This window comes from Onychomys torridus, chromosome 6, assembly GCF_903995425.1.
Source record: "Onychomys torridus chromosome 6, mOncTor1.1, whole genome shotgun sequence".
NCBI lineage: Eukaryota > Metazoa > Chordata > Mammalia > Rodentia > Cricetidae > Onychomys > Onychomys torridus.
Window position 1 is genome coordinate 78530647 of NC_050448.1, and position 26420 is coordinate 78557066.

The window sequence follows — 26420 nt, forward strand, 5'->3', positions numbered from 1 at the left end:
CATTGTAGCCGATTGTTAAATGGATTTCTGAGTAAACACTATCTCCTGACGAACAGTGACGATTTTTAAAGTGGTGTTAGGTTGACAACGCTTTTCACATTTGCAAATTTATATTTATGGATTGAAAAAACTAAAAAATTTAAATCGAGAACTTTTCGTTAACTATGGCTGTATGTTCAGCACGATTGCTGGGTTCTACCTTTCCGACCACAGAGGGACAAGTGACTCTGGCCGGGTGGGGCTGCGCTCAGGGGACTCCTCGGACCTGCCTTAAGCCTGTAGCTCTAACCACAGCAATGCCACCGAAATCTGTCCATTTGTTTTTCCCCTGAATAGCAGCCCTGCTATACTTTACAGCAAAACCATCATTTTACATAGTCCGAAATTCGTTTTCTAGTCGTTTGTCAAGGGTAAAGGCTGGAGATTCTTTTACCTCACAAAGGCTATGAGAGAAATACGAAACTGAAAAGTCACAATGGAGACCACCTACTCCGAGTACGAGGAAGAAGGAACACTGGAAGAGGATCCCCTCAACACACCGCCAGACTCCGAAAGCTATTAACATTGTTTGGGCCGTTAGGGCGGTTGGCGGCAAATCGGCGGCCGGCGGCAGTTGCGTCGCACCCCGAAGCGTGCCTGGGCGCACGCTCCCTCTCTGCTCCTCCACTCAGAGAGCTGGGGAACGCGGCGGGCGGTGGAACTACAACTCCCGCAAGGCCTTGCGCGTCCAGGGCGCTTTACAATAGAAGCTCGGTTGGCGAGGTCTGCGGAGAGGTGCCGGAACTGCCGTTTCCCGCATGTACAGCTCAACGAGAAGGACGGATCAGGGGAGGGCGGGGGAGAGACTCCAATGCCCAGCGGGCCCTGCGCGGGCGGCGCTTGCGCGAAACGCGGACGGGGGGGCGGTCGGGCCATTTAAATGTATGTTTGTGGGTGAAATGGCTGCGCAGGTCGGAGCGGTTCGCGTAGTACGGGCGGTGGCGGCGCAGGAGGAGCCGGACAAAGAGGGGAAGGAGAAATCCCACGTTGGGGTCTCGCCGCGGGGAGTAAAGCGGCAACGCCGGGCGAGCAGTGGGGGTTCTCAGGAGAAGCGGGGGCGGCCGAGTCAGGACCCCCCTCTCGCTCCCCCTCATCGGCGGCGTCGCAGCCGCCAACATCCCGGGCCGCTGCCTCCAACGAATGCCGCCCCAACCGTCCCGGGCCCTGTTGAGCCTTTGCTCCTGCCGCCTCCGCCGCCACCGTCACTGGCGCCCGCCGGGCCCGCTGTCGCTGCCCCGCTCCCGGCCCCAGGCACCTCGGCCCTCTTCACCTTCTCGCCCCTGACGGTGAGCGCGGCCGGGCCCAAGCATAAGGGCCACAAGGAGCGGCACAAACACCACCACCACCGCGGCTCCGATGGTGACCCCGGCGCCTGCGTTCCGGGCGATCTCAAGCACAAGGACAAGCAGGAAAACGGCGAGAGGAGCGGAGGGGTGCCTCTGATCAAGGCCCCCAAGAGAGGTGAGAGCAGGCGAACCGCCGGGGCTCGGGCTTCTAGGTCTCAGTGCCCATATCCCGCCCCTTTAGGACTGAAAGACGCCTGTCTACTCCCTCGAGCCCACTGAAGTGGACTCGGGATTGCAGACGGTTGCCACAGTTTGACCTACTTGAGGCTTCTCTCTGAGGCCAAGCTGTCAGTTTCCATCCCCGTTTGCAGTCCCCCGGAGCCTTTGCAACGTTTATTTTCAAATTCGGCAGGGTTTCCGCGCCGCGCGGTGCTTGCCATCGGATTAGTAGGTGGGGTACTAAAACCAGCCTTACCGAAGTGAAGACTTGTCACTGAAAGTCCCTTCTTGTTTTCTTTCTTGGAAATCTTGAGTTTTTCCTCATCCCCGGCACCAAAATATTCACAGGTTTGGTTCTGGGCTCTGAGTTTGAATTCTCAAAGAGGTTACACAACTCATTGGTTGTCTTAGCTTCAGCGAGGTTAAAAAAAAAATCATTTATGGTAATTAATTTTCAGCTAGACGAGGTAAAAATAGCTAAAATTTTTTTGATATTAGCCCTTTTATATGGTATACGATTGGTCCGAGGAAGGTTTTCATCGCCCTTTGAATCCTATGAAGTAGACCAACCTTTTCTCTGAAGGCAGCCTGCAAGTAGGATGTAGATACAGAGTCTAGTTCTATTTCACTCTGCCAGAGCACTGTTTGAGAATCTCTGCGATTCCAGCAGTCCTTAAAGGTATTTCACATGGAAAATACAGGACTACGTGTGGTTTTGAGAGAAATTAGGTTGGCCAAAATTGGTGTCTTCTATTGCCAGATACTTGTAGCATCTATTTATATCTTTGTGGAAGAAATGAAGTGTACTTTTGGTTATGCCGTATTTACACTTTGTATATGATATTTATAACTTGTAATATCAATAATCTTGGTAACATGCTAATACACTAATATGTGTTTGAATACTGGGCCACTTCAGTTATTACATGTTAGTGAACTAGTCTTTAAACTTAAAGTTTTGAGTGTCTTTATTTTTCCCATATATTTGATCTTAGTGCTAACCAGTTTTTTTTTTTTGACAAGTGTGTGTGTGTGTGTGTGTGTGTGTGTGTGTGAATGTGTAAGTGCAAATAATAAGTTTTCATTGGACAGAACTGCATCTTTTTTCCTTTGGTGGTATCCAGATGTCATTCTCAGGAATAGAACTGGGCAGGCTGACTGGTATGCTAGTTTCCAGTATGCAACTATTTTGCATATTGGAGTATCTTTTTTTTTTTTTTTTTTTACCCTTATTCCTCACTCTCCCTGGTGTGTGTCCATAACACAGCTACGGCAAATTTTGAATAATCATTTCTTTTAAATTTGTGTTGCAGGAGAGAATACCAGTGTCCAAAATAGTGAAGAGACTTCATCTACATGGTCTCATTACCAAAGATGAAATTTAAATTAAAAAAAAAAATCCTTGGCATAGAACCCAGTCTCCTAAATGCTAGTCCAAGCTTTGGCTCCCCTGCCCGGCTTTGCCTTCCCCTGCCCTTTTCCCCCTCCTTTGCTTGCCTTTTCCTTGTGCCTTGATATTCTCATTTCTGGTGGCGGTCGGTAAGCGGCCTAGAAATGATTGGAGACCTCTGTCTCCCTCTATGGGGAAGGTGGTGCTGACAGGTGTAGTAATCCACAGTGTGCCTCTCTGAAGATTGTACAGGCCCTATGTCCTTTTAAAATCAAACAAAATAAGTCTCTAATACTGATGAATATAATTTTCTCAGATGATGTAAATGTTCTAGATCTGTGTTGTCCAATATGGTAGTCACATGTGGCACTTAAACAGATTTGTAATGTGGCTGTGTGATTGAGAAACTGAAATTTTATTTTATTCTAATTTAAACATGTTATATACAGCTCATGGCTAGTGTGTTGGACTGCACAGCTCTTTGCCAATTCATGAAGAAGAGAAATGGGTTAAAATTAGGCCATTTGAACACTCTCTCTGGTTTAGAGATAATTGTATTACTTACCTAAACTATATATATTCTGGGGGAAATAGGGCCCTCTGATCAGGTGTATTGGAGGAAACCTGTACTGTAGTGGTCTAGATATCTGAGATGCACTGGCATTTTAAGAGTTCTGAAGCTTGTGCAGAAAACAAACGCTTAACATTGTTTAGTACAAGCCTTTTGCATAGTTGGACCAATACTTGTAAAAAATCAGTATGTTTATTTTTGTTACCTGCATGTTTAGGAGGGATGGCTCTGGAAGTAAATTTTACTTTGAGTATTTACTTGTGTGATCAGGGTTGAATTAATCTCTCTTTAACCCCAGTTTTCTTGTCTATAAAATGGGGTTGGGTATCTCATTGATATGGTTGTTGCAGGGATTAAGTGGGGCAGTGTGTGGAAAGCACTTAAAGTGATGCTTGCTCATAGCAGGCTGTTAAAACTGGCTTTATTTTTACTACGCTTGGTCCTGTCAACCACTATAATAAAGAAGTAGATTGTTGTTTACACAGGAATCTCTTCCTTTTGCTTATGCTAAGATTTTTAGGAATTTTCAATTTACTTTGAAATAATTATAGATTCACAAGAAATTGCAAAAAATACTGTAGAACAGTCCTTTTTCTTTCCCAGTTCACTTCAGTGGTAATATCTTATATAACTATTGTGTAACACCAACACCAGGAGGTTGATGTTGGAACAGTATGTGTGTGTGTGCTTCTGTGCAATTTTATCGTGTGTCGATTAGTGTGGCCACCACTGTAAACGAGGCACAGAACTCTGGAAAGATCTCTCATGCAGTTTCCCTTTGTAGCATTAGGCAATGTCCTCTCTGTTTCTAACCACTAACAACCATTAGTCACCTCTCTGCCTTTATAATTTTGTCATGTGAGAATATAGTATACTTGGGGTCTTTTGAAGCTAGCTTATTAAACTCAGCATGAGATCATCCATGTCAAATGGCTCTCCCTTTTTCAATACTGGATAGTATTCTCAGCAAGGGTGTACAATGATTCTTGAATATTAAGGACATTTTGGTGTCTAGTTTGGGACTGTTAGAAATAAAGCTTCCCCGAACTTCTGCCAACCGGGGTTCCCCCATTGTGCTGTAAGTCTATATTTAAAACCTAATCCCTCCTTCAAGAAATGACGTTCGACATTCCAAAAAAAAAAAAAAAAAAGAAGAAGAAGGAGGGGGTCAAGATCATGATGGGGAAACCCACAGAGACAGCTGACTGGTGCTAGTTGGAGCTCACTGACTCTAGACTGACAGCTCGGGAACCTGCATGGGACCAAACTAGGCCTGCTGAATGTGGGTGACAGTTGTGTGGCTTGATCTGTTTGCGGGGTCCCAGGCAGCAGGACCAGGACTTATCCCAGGTGCATACACTGGCTTATTGAAGCCCATTCCTGTAGTGGGATACTTTGCTTAGCCTTGATACAATGGAGAGTGGCTAGGCTGTCCTTCAGCTGGGTATGCCAGACTTTGTTGACTACCATGGGAGGCCTTACCCACTCTGAGGAGTGGATGGGGGCAGATTGGGAGGGAGGTGAGGAGGCGGGAGAAGGGGAGGGAGGGGGAACTGGGGTTGGTATGTAAATTGGAAAAAAAACTTTTAATAAATAAACATTTAATAATAATAAAAAAAGAAATAAAGCTTCCCATTCATAGTTTTTCCCATTCAGAAGCAACTTTTTATTTTTTTTGAGGAATATTCTTATTAGGTCATGTGTTAAGTACATGTTCAAGGTTTGCTTATTTATTTATTTATTTATTCATTTATCATGTTGCCATATAGTTTTCTTGAGTGTACTCTTTACATTCCTATTAGTGACACACACACACACACACACACACACACGCACACACGCACACACATATTTTACATCCTTGTTAGTATCTGGTGTTGTAATGTAACTTTTTATTTTAGTAGTTTCAGTAGCTGTGAGGTGATTATCTTATTGTGGCCTCATGGCTAGTGATATTAACCAACTTTTTTTTTTTTTTTTTTGGTCTATATTTATAGAGCCTCATCAGTAAAATTTGTTTCTCAGTGTTTTTGTTTTTGTTTTTTGTGCCAATTTTCTAGTCAAATTTCCTTTAAAAATACTTTTAGAATTCCTTATTGAGAATTACTTGTATATTACAGGTACACTTTTTTTTAAAAATGTACTACTTGGTTTGCAAATTATTATGCTTGCCTTTCTCTTGGTTTAACAAGATGTTTCACACTGCAAAATTAGCAACATTTTATTGACTTTTCTTTAATGAATCATTTTTGGGTGTTGGTCTCCCCATAGAAGCTTTATAATTTTATCTTTTGTGTTTAAATCAGTGGTCCATTTGAGTTACTTTCATACAGATGTAACATTATGTTGTGGTTCTTTTTGACAGGGAGGTGTCCTCTAGACAAACGGTCACTGTAGCACTTTTATTGAAAGCATATTGTTCTTCCATGATTTGTTCTTCACCCTTATAAAGTCACCTCTGCAGCTGATGTCCTGATTTGCTTTCTAGTGCTGTGATAAACACCATGACCAAAAGCAGCACAGAAAGGAAAGGGTTGATTTCACGGGTCATAGTCCACCATGAAGGGAAGTCAGGAGCAGGAACTCGAGGCAGGAACCTGGAGGCAGGAACTGAAGCAAAACCCACTGCGAGTGCTACTAGCTTGCTTCCCATAGCGTGCTCCATTTGTTTTCTTCCATCACCAGGATCACCTGCCCAGGTTTGGTACTCTCTAGGCCATCCCACATCAGTCATTAATCAAAAAGATGTCCCGTAGACCTTCAATCTGATGGAGGCATTTCCTCAATTGAGGTTCCCTCTTCCCAGATGGCCCCAGCACATGCCCAGTTGACAGAGCTAACCAGCACAACTGGGGGGGGGGGGGAGGAAGACTAGTAGTTTCAGGCCAGCACGGGTTACAGAGCAAGTTCCCAGCCAGGCATATTGGTAGAGAGCTTGCCTAGCTTGCAAAACCCTGGGTTCAGTCCCTAGCACTGCCCCAAACTGCATGTAGTAGCATTGGTTGTAATCCCAGCACCTAAAAGGTGGAGGTAGGAAGGTCAGAGGTTTAGGGTCATCCTTTGCCACATGTGCACTTGGGACTCTGACACCTTGTCTCAGAACAAAACAAAAATCAGTTTTGCTCTTATTTTACAAGTTGGTAAGATTGGTTTTCATCTTTCAGGTTATGGGAAAAACCTCAAACACATCTATGTGGGATGTAAATTCTGTATCCACAGATAACCTTTTATTGGGATACAGCTGTTCCTTTACATAGACTGTCTGTACCGGTTTTGCATTGTAGTAGTGGAGTAGGAGTAGCCGAGGTGGAGACCACACGCTCTATAGAGCCTGCCTACTGTGTTCTTTTCAGAGAGCGTTGGTGACCTCTGACTGAGACATGGAACACGGCCAAGAGATATGTTCCTGCACGTCAGCCCAACGGTACTCAGTCCAAATTCATGTATAGGCTAATTTCATGTATTACCACTTTTAGACATCTGGCATTGCTCATAAATAGTTAAAATAAAAATTTGGCATTTAAATACTTGCACCAAAATAGGAAGTAAAATGATTTTCAGAGATGAAATAACATGCTTGAAATTTTCTAATGGTGGAACTGAATATTAGTCTCTTAAAAAAAACAAACACCAGCACTTTCGGGAGGCAGAGGCAGGTGGATCTCTGTGAGTTCAAGGCCAGCCTGGTCTACAGAGCGAGATCCAGGACAGGCTCCAAAACTACACAGAGAAACCCTGTCTCAGGAAAAAAAAAGAAGAAGAAGAAGAAGAAGAAGAAGAAGAAGAAGAAGAAGAAGAAGAAGAAGAAGAAGAAAAGAAAAACAAACACCTCAGGATCCAGTTTGCTCTTTCTTTTATGTACATTGGAATTGATGTTTATTAAGAAATATTAAAATATTTGCTATGTCTTGAAAGCAGTATGCTTCAGTCTACCTAAATAGCTACCTGTATCCTTTGGTCCATAAAAGCATAGACCAAAGATACTTCATCAAAAGTAAGTTTCTTTTTAGTTGTTCTTGGTTAGTAACTATGATCTTACTATATTAAGGAAAGCATAGGAAGATGATTGCCTAGCTCTCAACTTCTCTGTCATTAAACTCCAGGATTGCTCTTATGTGAATCTTCATAGTTAGCTTTCCTGTTTTTCAGTTTTGACCCCCTTCTTAACTGCTATCATGTGGTATATCATCTGTGATACCCAAAAGATACTGGGTATGATAGCACATTTCTGTGAATCCCAGCATTTGGGAGGCTAAGGATTGCTAGTTGTAACAGGACCCTGTCTCAGAAAATAGAAAGATATAGATAGAAACATTTGATTTGTTTTTGTGGTAGAAATGGAGAATTACTGGGATATATTGAAAAAAAAAATATATAGTCTCATTTATCAGAAACTTTTCCCCTATTCACCAGAGAGGAAAATATTGTCAGTAAGGCATGAAAACTTTAGTATAACATAATAATGCCAACTTTGTGATCATGAATTGTAAAGGCATTGTATGTAGGGAATACAGTAATACTTTTCTTTATTGGGACCTCATATAGGCTAGCATCTGAAGTCCATTAATTGTAACTGGATAATCCTAGTTAATAATTGTAGTTGGAGTTTTTCTGCCTGGCCCAGTCAGGACAAATCTCTCTTACCCGCCAGTCCCACAGTCGCTCAGACCCAACCAAGAAAGCACACAGAAACTTACATTGTTTAGAAACTGTATGGCCGTGGCAGGCTTCTTGTTATCTACTTCTTCTATCTTAAATTAACCCATTTCTGTTAGTCTATACTTTGCCACACGGCTTGTGGCTTACCAGTGTTTTACATGTTGCTTTCCATGGCAGCGGCTGGCGGTGTCTCCCTCTAACCTTCTACTTCCCAGAATTCTCTCTTGTCCCGCCTATACTTCCTGCCTGGCCACTGGCCAATCAGAACTTTATTTACACAGAGCGATATCCACAGCAAATAATCTGCCAGAGTGTTTAGGGACAGGTTGATGGAAGAGGTGGAAAGCAAGAAAGTGTACTGTGTTGTAGTAGAAGAATCTGAACTTTGGAGTTAGATGAGTCTGAGTTTTGACTGTCAGCTGCCAGCTTTGTGACATAATAAAAGTTACATCTTGTTTCCAATCCTGCTTCCATCTTTGAAAAAGAATTTCTGTGTCTACTGGACTGAATGTTGGACTAAGACGAGATAATATTTATTAGGATCTTATTAGGCATTTAGTGAGTCATCTTTTTTTTTTTCCCCTCAGACTTTCTCTGCTTTTATGTTTCATTTGTGGTATACTATACCATACCCTAAGCCAATAATTTTTAGATTTCATCTGATATTCCAGAGTTGTTGAAAAGTATTTCAAGGAATGTTATCCAACCCTTATGATAATGATAAGATAAAGACTTGTGTATCAGACCTGTGATGAAAGGTTCATTCTCTTTAATCTTTGCAGTGACTCTTAAGATAAACATGATTGTTAATGCTATTTTAAGGCAAGAAAATAAAGGTTCAAGGGGATTTCTGAGTTTTTTCTGAGACTAATAAGCATCAGAACTGAGACAGTTATCCCAGTTTTAACTGTAAAGCATTCAGATGGGTACTTTTGGTTTTGGTTTTGTTTTGAGGCAGGATATTGTGCTATAGCCTAGGCTAGCTTTGACCCCACAACTCTCCTGCCTTACTTTGGGTTCTGGATTACAGGACACACGTAAATACCCAGGCTCAGCTTGCCCTGTGTGTGTTTGTATATGTTCATGCTATTGTTGGTATGCATGTGGAGGCCAGAGGTCTGTCTCATGAGTTATTCTTCATGAACCTTCCACTTTGTTTTTGAGACAGTCTCTCCCAGGGACTTGGGGCTCATCTATTAGACTTGCTGGCCAGTGAGCTTTATGGGTTCTCCCCATTGTTGGGATTCCAAGCACTTGCCCCTATGGTTGGCTTTTTTAGGTGCTTGTTGGGGATTGAACTTGGTTCCTCCTACTTGTGTAACAAATCATTCACCAATAGAGCTATTGCTTGCTTGTAGATGTCACACTGCCTTTATGTTTCCACCATTGGGGGTGAAGATAGTAATTAACATTTATTATCTTATAGTCTAATATGCCAAGTCCTTTACATGCATTTTTATTTATTCTGTACGCTTTTATAGGAAAATACTCATGTCTCCCTTCCTCCATTTCATAAGTGAGAAACACTAAAGTACAGAGATACTAGTTTTGCAAAAGCTCAAGCTACCTCATTGTGGCAGTGTAAAATGCTACAGCTACTTAGGAAGACCATTTTTTTTACAGTGTTTTACAAAGCTACACATACTGTATGTGATATGGCAGTTCATATACTGTTTGGTATTTACCCAAAGGATTTGGGAATGTATACCTACACAGAAATTTGTAGTAGCTTTATTCATAATTGCCCAAAATTGAAAGCAACTCAGATAAAATGGACAAATTGTGGTACATCCACAGTGGAATGTTATGTGCTGAGTTCTCACTGTAAAAGCCAAACCCATCGAGACAATAGAAAAAGGTCAGTGGTTGCTGGTAATTAGGATGTAGGGACTTATGAATAGTCAGGTCACAGGATTTTTAGGGCCATTAAACTGCCCACTATAATATTGTAATGGTGGGCTCATGCTGTTTAGATTTGTTGAAGCAAGAATGCACAGTACCAACAGTGAACCATAGTTTGGACTGTGAGTTCTGGGTGAAGAAGATAAGTTAGTGTGTTCAGTGGTAGCAAGTGAATGGCACTGGTGGGACCTGTTAATTAGGGGTGTGTGGGAAATCCGTATAGCTTCTTGTCAGTTTTGTTGAAAACTTGAAAAAACCAACCAAACTAAAACAAAACAAACAAACAAACAAACAAAAACCAGCCCGCCAAAAAACCAAAACATGATATTTTAGGCTGAATCTGTTTGTGTAACTGTAATGGTAGCACCCAGCAGGCTAAGGCAAGAGGATCATGAATTCAAGGCCATCCTGAGCCATCTGGTAGGTTTAAGGCCAGTTCAGGGTAAATAGTGAGACCCTTTTTCAAACAAAACTACTCCTACAGTGGAAAAAAAATAGAGTCGTAGGAAGTGGTAGAACAGGGTTTCTACCTAGCTAGCTGTTATTTAGCATAAAGGTGTGTGTGTGTGTGTGTGTGTGTGTGTGTGTGTGTGTGTGTGTGTGTACGTACACAGTGTTAAAAACAGTGACTCCAAAAAACTTGGCTTTAAGGAGCTGCTTTTTGGTTTCCATTTAAATCAGGTTTTATACAAAGTTGTAACTACCCTCAAGAGAAGCACAAAGAATTTATCCCCAGTACTTCTGGCATTTGGGAGGCTGAGGTAAAACAACTTGAGTTGAAAACCAGCTACTTTGCAAGGTCCTTCCTCCAAAGCAAAAAGAAAGAATTAAAGTAAAATAATTTTTAGAATACAACTTTAGTTCTTTTTTCTTTATGATTATGATAGGAACAATTATTTCTTATGATAATTTATGATAAGATATGAGCAATTATTGTTTGCTTTTTTTAAAAAAAATATATTCTTATTTTATTTTTATGTGCATTTGTGTTTTTGCCATGGGTGTCGAGGTGCCCTGAAACTGGAGTTACAGACAGGTGTGAGCTGCCATGTGGGTGCTGGGAATTGAACCTGGGTCCTCTGGAAGAAGAGTCAGCGTTCTTAACCCCTAAGCCATCTCTCCAGACCCTTTGTTTGCTTTTCTTATCTACCATGATAGTTAGGAATTGAAGGTACCATTTTTCCTAAGACATAGTTTTCAACAAGTATATGTTTGTGTGCTTGCACACATGTGTATGTGTGCATACTGGTACTGGGAATTGAGCCCAGAACTTTGAATGCTAGACAAGTATTCCACCAGTGAGCTATAACTTACCCCTTATTCTAATTTTTTTTTTTTTTTTTTTGTATTAGTGGAAACTAGACTAGTGTGATGTTAACTAACTAGGCTATTTGATGATAGATGGTGTTAGCTAATTTGAGGACTTAAGTGTTAATTTGATGGATTCTAAGTGTAGCTGTAATGACCTTTTGAAAAAGAGCCAGCAGCTTGTTCAGATCATAGTACTTTCTGTATATTGGGTTTTAGTTTGATACATAAAAGCTTTCTTTAGTACAGGTGAAGTGTAGCTTGGTTCTTTGCTGTTCAGAACTGATGTGAGGGCTAGAACACCTGCCTAGCTATGGGAAGCAGGGTAAGTTGAATTGCTGTCACTGCAGAAACAAGAGGGAAGAAGACGCGAGAGAAACCAAGCATGAGGGGCCAGCAAGACCCTCACTGCGAACAGGATATGGCCGCAGAAACCTGGAAGACCCATGAAGCTGGAAGGAGAAGCCGTTTATCGAGCTGTCCTCTGACCTCCACAGAGGCAGCCATGCACATACACACAAACAATAATAATAATAAAAAAAATCAACAAACTGAAGACAGGAAGTTTGAGCTCTTACACTATGGAGAAAGAACTTAGAAAGTGACTTCATGAATGCATTTTCTGTGGGAAAACGAAACCATTGTACTAGAAATGGAAAGATCATGAAGCAAGCCTTTGGGCATTGACTCCCCCCTTCCCCGCCCCTGTAGACTTTTATTTTCTATTTATTTTTTATTTTATTTTATTTTATTTTACTTTATTTTATTTTATTTTATTTATTTTTTTAGCTGAGGACTGAACCCAGGGCCTTGGCTTGCTAGGCAAGCGCTCTACCACTGAGCTAAATCCCCAACCCTCTTGTAGACTTTTAAATAATGTTTTTTACTCAGAGCAAGGCACCTGGCCTTCTCCTACAGCAGCAGTGGCTGACTTCATATAGTAACCAACAGCTTATGGATGCTTAGGTCATTCTCAGCTAGTTGTCACCACTGCAATTTAAGAATGAATTTTGTTTCTTCATGGAAATCCATTAGCAAATAGGAGATGAATGGTCTCAAATTTATCTACAAAGAAAGGCAGGCTTTCTGTATCTCAGCCTGAGAAAAAGAGTCTATATTTGAAAAACAGGATTAGCTAAGAGATAGATTGAGATTTGTGAGATTACAATTAATTTAAGATGCATTTCATCTTTTCTTTTTGAAGCTGTGTTACACTGATTTTTTTTTTTTTTTTTTTTAAATAATAAAAGAGTTTGGCTAAAACCAACAGACTTGGCCAGGTAGAAATACCACTGATAAGCGAATAGTAATATAGAAAATGCCTAATAATCAAGGTACTTCCTTCAGTGGCAGATCTAGGTCATAATTCATTTTTTGCATACCTCTTCTGAAACTTAAAACAACTTAAAACCTGATCTTTTCAGAGATATTCTTATCCCCTCCCCCCACCATGAAATTACTAAAGGATTTAGTAGGGGGTAATTAGATGAGTATTTTTAAGTTGGTATAGCCTTTATATTGAGTAACATTTTGTTCCTTAGGAAAATTGCCTAAATTACTGGTTTGCTGTTAGGAAAATTATTTAAATTAGTTTTATTTGGTACAAAATATAAATGACTTGAGTGTTTGAATTATGATCTAGTTGTATATAGAGTAAAAGATTGGTTGTATTTTCAGTTGCCAGTATAAGAAATCTGATTTTTGTATGTTATATATTTACATTATAAGTGATGCTTGTAAATGAAGAGACTCTTTTTATTGTCTTCTTCCCTCTCCTACCCCTTCCCTTTTTTTTTGAGGCCGTTTCTCATTCTGACTCTGTACGCTGGGCTGGCTTAGAGGTCAGTTCCCTCTGCCTCTGGAGTGCAGGAATCACCAGGGTGAACCACCATGTCTGGGGTTTTTTTGTTGTCATTGTACATTGTTTATATACTTTAAAGACTTTGACTTGCATTTTAAAATATTTTCTTTGAATTTTGTAACTGTGATAGTATGGTCATTTTGAAAAATTCTTAAGTGGTTTTATGTAGAGTCTTTATACTAGTTAGTATTTATATATTATGCCAAGTAAGTTCTTTATAACTGGGTATCTATTTTAACTGAATTGCTTATGTTGGAAATATTGTTGCTTGTAGATAAATTCTATATAGGGAATGGTAGACTATATTTGAAGATTAGTTAGGACTATAGTTATTTAAACCCAGAGATTACTATTATTATTTTTTTGACCACGTGTATTTTCTGACTACTAAATAAAAGATGTCTTTCTATATTGGGCTCGTCAATATAGACAAATTAAAAACTTGAGTCAGTCTTTAAATTGTAACATTAACATGTTTATTATAGAAAATTAGAAAATACAGATAGGCAGAAACTATAAACATTTATAATCTTCCTACAATTCATTGGTAACTAACAGTAATACCTTAGCATATATTCCTCCAGATTTATTTATTTATTTGGTTTTTCGAGACACGGTTTCTCTGTATAGTTTTGGTGCCTGTCCTGGATCTCACTATGTAGATCAGGCTGGCCTCAAACTTATAGAGATCCACCTGGCTTTGCCTCCCGAGTGCATATTTTTGTATTTTTTGTGTACAGCACATACACAAATGAAGCAGATTTTCCCTGACTTTAGATCTTTTGCTTCTCTTTAGAAATTCGCCCCAGCTCTTCAAATGCCCAGCTCTCTTTTATTATTTAGAACTCATTCTAAATTTCACCTCTCAAAAAGACCTTCTCCAACATCCAGATAGCCTTTTTCACATTCTACTACGCGGTAGGACTATAGCTGTTTGATTGTCTCCCACTAGATTATAAGGCACAAAAGAGAAGAGAAGATGGTGCCTGTGCTGTAGTCAGCACTGTAGTCCAGAGTACCCAGCACATGGTGTGTGCATTTTTAATAAATTCAGGTGAATGAATGTCTAATCAAAAATGAAATCGGAATAAATGCAGGTTAAGTGCTCTGGAATATCTACTCTTGAGTCCAGAGTATGTACAGTCTAGGAGAGAGGTGGAGAGGAAGTGTGTAGAACCTGGAGTGGGAAGTGTCGAGGTGCCAAGTGCAGCATTGTGTTGCTTTAGCACAGCTTAGGTGGAGACGTCATCAGTACAGGCTTGCTAGAAGAGTGGTAGTGTGAGCATTGGACCCTTCACTCTGCGGTTGAGAATAGCTGAGGACACATGTGTAGTGTGTAACTCAGAATTGAATCACTGGTTTAGGCATTTCGGAGGATTCTATTGTTGTTTTAAAAGATACTGTCATGGCTATCTTTGTAGATCTTCTAGTCATTTCTTAGATAACTTTGACTTGGAAGTGTATTTTCTGGATCTGGAGTTTATATTTTCAAGGCTTGTCACTTGTGAAATTTTATTTATTTTTTTATAAGGATTAAGCGTTTTGGGGTCTAAAGATTTCCTAGTTATCATTTATCTGTAATCTTGGATAAAATAGCTTACCTAAGATTATATACTCTCTGTACTTAGTGTAATATACTTATTATATACTTATACTTATTGTATACTCTGTATACTTACCCAAGAATTATACTCTCTATACTTCACTTTGCTCCTCCATAAAACAGTATGGAGGATAACTTCATCAGCTATGTCAAGAGTGCTCTGTACAGAACCTGGTGCAGAGTAAACCTTGTCACAATTTGCTGGGTTTGCCTCTGTGTTTTCTTGCTGTGGTGCCTTTTCCCCCTTCTTTTCATGGGGAGAAGAAAAGGGCTTCTGTTTCAGCTCCGTGTTTGAGAGTCTTGCTGTAGAGCCCAGACTAGCTTCCAACTCTTAATCTTTTGTCAGCCTCCAGATGCCTGAAGTTCAGGTGTGTGCTACCACACCAGGCTCAAAATGATAGTGTAAGAGATAGCAGGAGAAAGGGGTGACAAAAACGTAGCAAGACACAAGGGGAAGAAAGATTAGGAGAAACAAGAGTACTTGTGGTGGAGAATAGTATGTGGGACCAGCGAGGTGAGCAGTAACGTAAGCTTCGATGAGAACGAGTGGCAACCTGGCATCAGCTTATATTTCCTAGAGCTGAGTTGCCTTTACCCTACTCCACCCTTGCAAGACAACGTGTATTTTAAAAAGCCAATTTGATAGGTGAAAATAGTGTTTTATGGCTTAATTTGTCTTTTTTGGCTCATCTATATATACTCTAGTAGTTAATAGACTGACAACAAAATGTGAAACAACAAACTTCAGTTTAGATTTTGAGTAACTGAACAAATAAATATTCCATATAGTGTTTTGCACTACTTCAATGTTTTACCTTTATTACAAGTTATAGTAAATATATCCTCTGTGGTGTGTGTGTGTGTGTGTGTGTGTGTGTGTGTGTTTTGCTGGGGATTGAATCCATGGCCTTGCACATAGTGAGTGTTACATACCACTTAACTATAGTCCAGCAGTACCTTATTATCAGGTTTTTTTTTTTTTTAGTATAATCTGTGACCCAGAATATTACTGTATTTTAAAATCTTTGTCTCATTTTTGTTTCTAATGATAAAAGATTTAAAGACAAATTTTCAGAAGTTAAGAAGTTATTTAATTTTAGATCAAATACCTTAAGACACCTGTATATTGACACTGGTCCTAGCAACTAACTTATTTTTAATTATTGTGGCCAGAAACAGCAGATGAAAATGGTAAAACCCAGAGAGCTGATGATTTTGTCTTGAAGAAAATAAAGAAGAAAAAGAAAAAGAAACATCGAGAAGATATGCGAGGAAGACGCCTTAAAATGTACAATAAGGAAGTACAAACCGTCTGTGCTGGCCTGACCCGCATCAGCAAAGAAATTCTCACCCAAGGACAGCTAAATAGCACTTCAGGAGTTAATCAAGAGTCCTTCAGATACCTGAAGGATGAACAGCTGTGCAGATTAAATTTGGGCATGCAAGAATATCGGGTGCCCCAGGGAGTGCAGACACCTTTCACAACGCACCAAGAACACTCTATTCGCAGAAATTTCTTAAAAACAGGTACTAAATTTAGCAACTTTATTCATGAAGAACACCAGTCCAATGGTGGCGCTCTTGTCCTTCATGCTTACATGGACGAACTCTCATTTTTGTCTCCAATGGAGATGGAGAGATTTTCTGAGGAGTTTCTTGCTTTGACATTCAGTGAAAATGAGAAAAATGCTGCCTACTATGCTTTAGCAATAGTGCATGGAGCGGCTGCTTATCTCCCAGACTTCTTGGACTACTTTGCTTTTAATTTTCCCAACACTCCAGTGAAAATGGAAATTTTGGGCAAGAAAGATATTGAAACAACCACCATTTCAAATTTTCACACTCAGGTAAGGTAAAATTATTGTTCAATTGGATAGTAAATACAATATCTCAACAGTATTAACTTCATTGTGTAGCATAGCACACACCTGCACACATTATAAAAATTCCTGGTAATAAAAATACTTCAGACTGTTCTTCAAATTATAATTCCTAATTGCTAGACTTTGGTGTAGGTCTTGCTACTTGCTTGAAGAAATGCTTTATGCATCATTGTGAGTTACTTGATTTCGGCTTGAAAATGAATCCAGACCTCGCCTTCAGGTAACACTAGTGTAGAGTATATGATTTAGATGTAATAGCCTCAGGGTAATGTTAATTAAGACTCATACCAGAATAGAACACTTAAGGGTATTGACTTATTTATTTATCAGGTTTTGCTTAAGTTCTTTCAGTAACTTGTTGGTAGTCTGCCCCAGAAACACACCCATGTGTGACTTGGGCATGTCACTGGAGAGCCCGCCATTGCCTCTGCTCCTTCTGCTTGTGCGCTGTTGTAGGCCAAGCAGTTTCCAAAGCCTTGCTAGGCGGCTAGGCTTAAGTCAGCAGGGAACTGTTCCTTTCCCATCAGTTTTTAGACAAGTGTTTCTTTTAGTGGAGTTACTGTAGAGATTAAAAAGACTAATGAATATGAAGGTTTTAAAAACTTTTTATTTTTGTTTTGTTTTCTTTTCTCAGAAAGATTGTGAATATGAATGGGCAGTACTAGGTTCTATACTGTAGATATTGTGATTCAAGTTTCACTTTTTACAGATTTGTATTCTGCTTTTTCAGGTTTTATAGTGATTCACTGCCATTCTTTTTCCTTAAAATTTTTTTGAGGTAAATGAAGTTCCATAATCCGACTCTCAGCTGCTTTCTTATAGTGGATTCAAGCCACTTAGACTTGCCTGAACCCTCCTCTAACTTGAATTTTTTAGTGAGTCCTACCATCCTTGCCTCCGACGAGGGGAGTATCCAATTTAGGTTTATGGACTTCAGAATTTCTCTAATTGAAGTTCTCTCTGCAGTAGAGAGAGCAGGAGCAGCTAATCTGGAGAGGTCGCAAGATGAGTCTGCCCAAGATGTTGGAACTGGATGTGCAGTAAAAGATTTCGTCTTGGATTTTGGCCTTATTATCACAATCAGGTACCAAAGTACAGACTTGTGTAGTAAATTTTCCTTTCTTTTTCTTTTTTAAAGGAGCTTTGCCCGTTGAAAGTTCAAGAACCCTACTTTTATAAATCCTGCAGAAGAGACAAGAAATAGCTCTAATCTAGTCTGTAGTTACAAAGAAAAGTGTTGCTGAGAGCGGATTTTACTTACATGTTCCATCACTTTTTTTAGATTAGAGAAATTAAATTTCTATTTTGACAGACCAGCAAGCATATCTGAAAAATAAGTCAGAAATTTGGGGGGAGGTGCCATTTTATAAAGGTGATATTCCCTGCTGATTTTTGTCCTCCAATTAATTTTTTAAATGGAACTAATGTTTAAATGACTGTACCAACAACTTACCTTGAGATTCACTTTGTGGTTTATATAATAAGTACTCTCAGATAATATGTTAAATTATTATGGAATTAGATATTACTACTTTAGCCACATAGGAGAATTGAAGACCGTGGGTCTTGTTGCTCTTGGTCTTCAGGAACTTAAGTTTTGTATAGCCCATGAAACTTGAAATTTGCATTTGTAAAATCTTTGATGGATGTGGAGATGGACGCTAACACATTAGTTCACATTTATTCATGGCATGTAAAAATGTTTTTACTTTCATATCTGAATATTTGAAACAACCAGGAGGTAGGTAAAAGCAATCTATCTCTGCTGTCCATTGAAGAAACTGTTCATTTGTTATACAGAGTCATCCATTTAGTAAGTAGAAGAGTCAGGATGGAAACCGAGGCCATCTGACTCCTTACTGTGAGCACTGGGGAAGAGATTGGTGCTTTTATTGTATAACATTGTGGTTATGAAGTTGTGTCTCAGCTTAAAGTAGGTGAAGCTTTGTTTTTAATATTCTTTAAACAAATATGCTTAGATTATGGGACTTAATTGAACATTTGGGTTTTTTGGAAATCTGTGTTTTGTAGTCTTAGGAATGTCTCTTAAACGATAAATAAAGTCAAATAAAAATTGGGGTTTCTTTTTGTTTGTTTCGTGTGTGTGTGTGTGTGTGTGTGTGTGTGTGTGTGTGTGTTTGTGTGTTTGTGTGTGTGTGTATGTTCATAGTTTAGCATGTACTTGTCCATGACTATATATCAAGATAGGTTTGAGCTTTTATTGAGCACCTACCGGGTACTGGACAACTCTATTCTTCTTTTTTATGATTTATTTATTTATATTTTTATGTGCATTGGTGTTTTGCCTGCATGTATGTCTGTGTGAGGGTGTTGGGTCCCTTGGAGGTAGAGTTACAGACATTTTATAAGCTGCCATGTGGTTGCTGGGAATTGAACCCAGATCCACTGGAAGAATATTCAGTGTTCTTAATCACTGAACCATTTCTCCAGCTCTTGGACACTCCATTCTTAAAAGGACTAACTGGTAAGTTTAGCCTAGTAGGGAAATGAATAAAGTAGCAATTACAAAACAATTTAAGAAGAATAGAGGTGTGGACAGGGGAAACCCTATCCCTGTTGAGGGAGCAGAGTTTCTGGTGAGTTTAGAAGGCATTTTAAGGCATGTTATGCTTAAGGAGGCTCTTAAAAGCGGATCAGTAGTTAACTTTGTATAGTCATTGTTAATCAAAAGGAATTTTAGCCTATGCAGATATACGGTCTTGAGAATGTGCCACATCCAGGGAGCTGCAAACAGCTTGATGAAGCTAAAGGGCATTCTGCTTATTAAGGGTGGCTAGAGTGAGAAAAGAGGGAGAGAGAATAAGACTGAGGGGTGGTCAAAAGTGTGAGGAGCTTTATGTGATATACTAAAAATCTTTTTCTAAAGGTAGTGGGCATTATTAGTGACTTTTAATAGGGGCAGTTGTACTTATACTTGAAAAGATTAAAGGGTAAGGTAGAGAAGGAAAATGAGGGTGAAAGTGAGTTTGGAAGCAAGAAAACTGGTTAGGTTACTATAGTAACTAAAGAGAAAAGTTCAGTTTCTCCAAACTGATAGCAGTTTTGGAGAAAAGAATGAAATTTGAGAAATTATTAAATGGAACTTAACTAGGTTTAGTGAAAGAGGGTTAGTTTTAAGATGTGGCTTAGAGAAATAGGAAGATTATGGTGATATGGAAAGTTAATACCGGGTTGAAAAAGCTGGTGTCTGGTGAGGGTTGGGGGTGTGTAACTATTTCTGTCCCACCATTCAGCTCCCAAATAACGATGACACAGAGACTTATTAGTTATGAAAGCTCCGCCTTTAGCTTAGGCTTGTTCCTAACCAGCTCATATAACGTAAATTAACCCATTTATATTAATCTATGTTTTATCACATGGCATTACCTCTCTTCCATTTTACACCTCCTGTTTCCTCTCTATGTCTCTTGGCATCTCCCCATTTCTTCTTCCCAAAGAACTCTCTGTCCTTGGAAGTCCCTCCTACCTCTTTCTGCCTAGCTATTGGCCATTCAGCTCTTTATTAAACCACTCAGAAGGCGCCTTGACAGACACATCTTCATAGTATAAACAAATACCCCACAACAGGGATCTTTTGATGTACTCCTTACCTCCACCCCATCTTTAGTGCTGGAGATTGAAACCAGGACTTTGTGTGTGCTTGGCAGGTGCCCTTCTGTGGAGCCTGTAGGCTCCAGCTGTTGGAGATATTTTGAATTGGAGGTGTACATTTGGGCTTATATTTAGAAAGATTTCTTAGTGGCTTCATATGTAGATCTAAGTTTGGGAAATGCAGGTCTTGGATTAATTAAACCAGAGAAAGTAGTAGAATGAGGAAGAGGTGAAGGTAAAGGTCTAATATACCTTCATGTAAGTGTGAGAATTTGGGAAGAGACAAAAAAAGGAAGGCAGACTAGATATCTTTCCTAGATTTTAACAGTAGTGGAGTGATTAAAAATTATAACGTAGCGCAGGTAAGGAGTCTCAGTAGTTAAAAACACTTGCTGTGTAGTCGTGAGGCCTGGAGTTTGGATCCTAATCCCCATTTAACTAGCTGAGGGTCTTGCAGACATTTGTAACTTCAGCTCAGAGATCTGATGCCCTCTTCCAGCCTTTGCACATGAAGAGGCATACACACTGCACATGTGCATGTGCACTCACAGACACACATAAATAAATCTTTAAAAAATGATACAGTGTATGATGGATCAAGTAAGATAAAGAGGGAAAAGTGTTAGGTGTATGACTTACGAATTTAATTGGAAACATTTCAAGACAGTACTTTGCAAAACACTGGGGAGGTGGTGGTGGATTTTAAGTATTGTAAATTATAGCTTTTCTTTAGAACCTTGCTATCAAAATGTGCTTGAGTGTTTTTGGCATCACCACAGTGCTTGTTAGAAGTGTATGCTCTTGCTTTTACTGAGATTTTCCAAATCAAAATCTGCATGTCTAAAGATACCTCAGATGATTTTGTGAACATGAGGACTCACTAAACTCTGCTTGAGATTTTTGTTCTCTAGCAGGAGGAGGAGGTTGTTAACATAAACAGCACATTTCAGGAAGGCGTGACTTCATAAATGTTCAGGATGGTAGGTTAAACAGAGGTGGGCAATAAATAGCTACAGTGGGCTGAAGCTCTCCCAAGGTAGTTTGGGAACCCTCCTCATTCCAGACCGCCACAATCACAGGATTCTTAATAGTCAGTTAGCCTTTTAGAATCTTTAACTAAACACAGGCACCTCTTTTTTCTCCCCTGAGAACTTGAGATCATGAAGTAAACTGTAGGCTTGTTTTGTGTAAGTAAAGTTAGAGCTTCTATTACTTTTATGTTTTTAAATTATTGTGTTGGGTCAAGCTAGGATCCATGTATAGGTTGTTTTTGAACATTTTATAATCCTCAAATATTTTAACATTCCAGGAGGTAAATTCATTATGTCAGTTGGAACTCTAAGCTGATCTTTGTTTGACTACTTAGCTCCCAGGAACTGCTAAAGGTTAGCTTTGTGAATTTGAATTTCTAGAAGAACATGCATTTATTAAGACAATAAGATGTTTTTAGAATTCGGTAGGAATACTCAATTTCTAATTTTTAATTGGTTATTGGCTAAGTACAAGTTTAGACCAAAAATGTTTGAATGTGTTTGTGGAATCTTTAGATCAGTTAATGGAGAAATAACATAGAACTGGAGTGAAAGATGGTTGGAGCTGCCATGTGGGTGCTGGGAACAGAACTCAGGTCCTCTGGAAGAGCAAGCAGTGCTTTTAGCCTCTGAGCCATCCCAGTATAGCCTACATATCTAACACTCCCAAGTAGTGGTGCTGACTCTAGAGCCACAGGTCTTAAAATAATCTATCTGTGACCTGCACATGAAAACAGTGACAAACTAACAATGTAGTGATGTTCAAATGAAAATTGGTTTAAATGCCACTGAGCTGGCTGGCTCACTTTATAACAATTAAATGATTGAAGGGCATATATGAAGAAGGATAATGGATGCATATTTTGCAGGGCAAATGTTCATATTTTAAGTTCTGGTATTTTTTTTTCCCTCAAAGAATTTCTGTGCTTAACGATCAGACATCCCATTAAAGGGCATACTTAAAAAAAAATGTAGTTAGACATGTTTTTTACTATGTCACTGGCCTTTTAAACTTTATTTGGGTAGCAGTACTAGCAAATGTTACTTTTATAGTAGCAATATTCTAAAAAATCGTACTATTTTGTAGGATTGGATTATCCAACTTTAATATTAGTCTTGTTTTAGAGAATAACAAAGAAATTATTTCCCTGTCATGGGTTAGGGTAAGGCTTATTAGCTCCCTAACCTTTGATTAATATACTGACATTTGTTTAATGTTGATAATTGTGATGAAGAGTGGAATTAGTAAAATGGTATGTAATTGGGAAATAGCTAAACCCTTGAAGAGCTCTAAGCATTAGTGCACTGTATAAAAGGGAAAAGTAAATATTTGAAGTTGTTGCCTTTTGAAAATAAAACAGCATGCATAGCAGGTTTGATTATTTCCTCTTGGTTTTAGTACAGCTTGTAGTAGACTCACTTGGACCCACTCAGTGCTTTTCCATTTTATTTTTTTATTTTTAAACTATGGCCATACAGGCTTCTTGCTAGCTAACTCTTATATCTTAAATTAACCCACTTCTATAAATCTATACAGATACGTGGCTTGTGGCTTACAAGTATCTTTACATCTTGCTTCTCATGGTGACAGCTAGCAGCATCTCCTGACTCAGCCCTCCTCTTCCCACAATTCTCTTTGTCTGCTTGTTTCCATGGGATGTTTTAAAGAAGGTTTTTCTACTCATAGGTCACAAGGTTAGGAAAATTACTGGCTTGCTTTTTCCTTTCTGTTTTTTAAACAATTAGCTTAAATAGGCTTCTTTCTGAAGTACAAGTTCTATGGAACATTCCATCCCTCTTATATACAGGGTTTTCAGTATGGTACATTTCAAGCTTTGTGTTCTACTGAGTCTTAATGGATGGTTTTAGAAGTTGTGTGTATTGGATACACAGTGGGATTTATTTAATTTTCAGAAATGGTATAGGATAATTGCAATGTTGAGTTTCTAACCTAAGAACCATATGTATGTTGATGTAGAGCAGTGTGTACATTGAGAGGTAATTGGTTAATATTTTGTGGCTATTACAAACATACCAGGTTCTTTGAGTGCATGCTAAGCATGGTTAATTCCACACCCTTCTCTCTTGGTTTTACCAAGGTGGGTTTTCCCTCTTGCCATTATGCGATTCTGCTTTCGTGGCAGCTTTACTTTGTTCTGCTCTATTCTCTTTACTTAACCTGCTTGTAACACTCCTGAAATGCTTCTTCCTCTACCCACTGTGCTGTAATATACTTTAGGAAATGATAGAACTCAGCTTGTTTTTTACTTTCATTGAAAATGTCATAATCTCAGATTCTTTTGGAGATTCCTATTCATTAGATCTGGAGTAAGTCTGAGATAAGTGCCCCAAATGGTTCAATGTCTATCTATAATCAAGGGAATTTAAGAGGCATTGTAATTCTTTTCATTTGCTCTGTAGGTACAATCTTAGAATTTCATAACATCTTAACTGAGACATATCTTGTCTAACATCTATATAGTACAAAATTATTCTAAAATTCTCTTCTGGGTTGGTAATTGGGATTTTTCTCTTTATGAGGTTTTGTGAAGACCTGCAACATTGCTTAGGAAAGTCAGCTTATTTGCCTATTGCCTGTTCTTCAAGACTGAAAATTTGTGTTGTTAGTTGTGTGTGTGTGTGTGTGTGTGTGTGTGTGTGTGTGTGTGTGCTTGAACATGTATGTGTAGGTCAGAAGTCAACATCATGTGTGTTCCTCAGTCATTCTCCGTCTTATTTTTGAGGCAAGACCTCTCACTGAACCTAGGAGCCCACTAATTTAGCTAGACTGGGCAGCCAGTGAACTAACCCTAGGAGTCACCTGTCCCCTTGCCAGCACTGGGATTACAGAGTTTGGGGCTCTGAGGTCAAGTACTACTTGTTCTTGTGTAGCAAACACTGTATGGACTGAGTCATCTCTCAGTCCCTCTTCCCTTCTTAGTCTCCCAGAGAAGACACTTGCATTCTGCATTAACTAGTTTGCTTATTTGTGTTCTGGATTCTGACCCTTAGCCTGCTTCTTTTTGTATTTATTCTTTTGAGACAGGTCTCATGCTTCACAGACTGGCCTCCAACTCCTTATGTAGCTGGAGATGACCTTGAACTTCTTACCCTTCTGTCTACTTTCTGAATGCTAGGACAGGCAGAGCCTAGGATTTTATGCATGCTAGGCAAGCATTCCTGTTGTTTTGGTTTCTTGTTTTAAATATACATAATATAAGCTTTGCTATTTTGACCATTTAAAGTCTGTGATTCTGTGAAACTAATTACATTTGGAATGCTATATAATCATCAGCACTGTCCATTTCCAGAGATTTTCCATCATTCCAAACAGAAACTACCCATTTGCTTGGGATCTTCAGTCATGATAAGCTATCCACACTTCTCCAACCTTTGCTTCCTCCATTTTATATCAGAAGGGGATAAGTTATATAAATGAATTGCTGCTTTGTATGTATCCTTAAAAAGACAAGTTTTTCTTTTCCTAGAAGCAAATCTTTGTCTTGAATTTGTAGTTTATAATTTTCACTAATCCCTATTTTGCTATGATGTATATTTTGAGAATCTGCAGTTAAAATTGGGTTCTAGTACCAGAGTGGCTAGCAACCTTGATCTACTGTAGAAGGAGAGAGAGATAGGTATGCGTATTCACACTGTGATTTTCATGATATGTTTTTAATCTAGTAGATGGCCCAATGTCTATCACCTTAGAAACTTGTTTATACTAATAGTTCCCCTGGTGACTCTTGTCTGACTCATGTCCAGTTTATATCATCATGACTATCACTTTGGTTCTGGGAGCCTGACCTTGAGTTTTTAGTAACCAGTGAGGAAAAAAATAGCCTCTGATAATCCTCATTTCTTTAGACAGAAGGCCTGAATTTGATATACCACCCTTGACATGCAATAAGTTCAGAGGGTTACTATAGATTCTGTGTAGTCCACTTGCCCCAGGTCACGTTAGGCAAGAGAGAAATAGAGCATTCACCACAGCATGAACATAACATGTAACTTTTACTACTTTCTCACATGCATTCTTAGAATCCTAGTTTTGGTTCAACAACATTATTTAAGAATATGCTTAAAACTCTAGTTCATTGATTGTCAGCCTCTCTGTGTTAAAGGCATTGAATGTTACAATTCTCTTGTTCTTGGGCATTTACTGTTTTATAGTGTTTCTGTGTTGCAGTAATTAAATGTCTATTCACATGAATATCCTGGGATTTCTACTTACATTTTTCTTTTCTAGGATATTTTCAACTGCTATTGGGATTCAAATAAGCCCTCACACGTAGGAAGTCTTTGTTCTATGCCATTTGGTTTGTAGTTCAGATAGGTATGGAGTTCTAGATTAGAGGTAATTTTCTTCAGTTTGTAAAGGCACTGTTCCAGTAAATGTTTCTGTTGAGAAATCCAATGTTGTCATTATTTCTGCTCCTTTTGGGCTTTTCTCTTCCTATTGTCCTCCCTCTAAACTTGAAGTTTTCAACATTTCTTCATTATAAAAATTGAAAATATTAAGGGTAATATGCTTTGAGTTTTTTTTTTTTTAATTACTATGAAATATATCAGGCATATAAGGGAATATAAATAAGTCACAGATAGCTAGATTCATATCATGTAACCCAAGAAATGAAACTTCATCGATGCAGTTGAACTCTGTTCCCTTTGCCTTTTCTATATGGAAATACATATCACTCCATTTGAGTACATTTTCTATTATTTCTTTTCTTTTTCCTTCCTTCCCCTTCCCCCTCATCTCCCCACTCCCATTTACCTTTCCTTTCTTTTTCCCTTCTCCCTCCTCACCCCCATTCACTCTTTTCTGCTAGGAATCACATTTTCTCTTATGCTTTCTTACTACAGATCTGTTTGTCTTAATGTTCTATTTCTATTACAGGTTTTCTTTCAAAGTGATCTGATGTTGTGTTCATATCGAGTTCCCATTGAAACTACAGTCGCATAAGTGGGACTTCCCAGTCTGTGACTCAGCAAGGAGTCCATAGCATTCTGAACAAAGCTCCAATTACCAGGGTTTTTTCTCTGGGCCTTTTAA

The 26420-nt window shown here is 39.1% G+C and overlaps 1 protein-coding gene across 2 annotated transcripts in view; it reads left to right on the forward strand.

Moving 5' to 3' along the window:
* Positions 1 to 489: 489 nt before the first annotated feature.
* Rsbn1 (round spermatid basic protein 1) overlaps positions 490 to 26420 on the forward strand; it is a 52703-nt gene continuing 26772 nt past the window's right edge. For both annotated transcript variants that reach the window (XM_036189974.1, XM_036189973.1), the window contains exons 1-2: positions 490 to 1500; positions 16012 to 16685. In XM_036189974.1, coding sequence (XP_036045867.1) covers positions 798 to 1500; positions 16012 to 16685 — 1377 coding nt within the window. In that variant the 5' untranslated portion in view covers positions 490 to 797. The remainder of the gene's footprint in view (positions 1501 to 16011; positions 16686 to 26420) is intronic.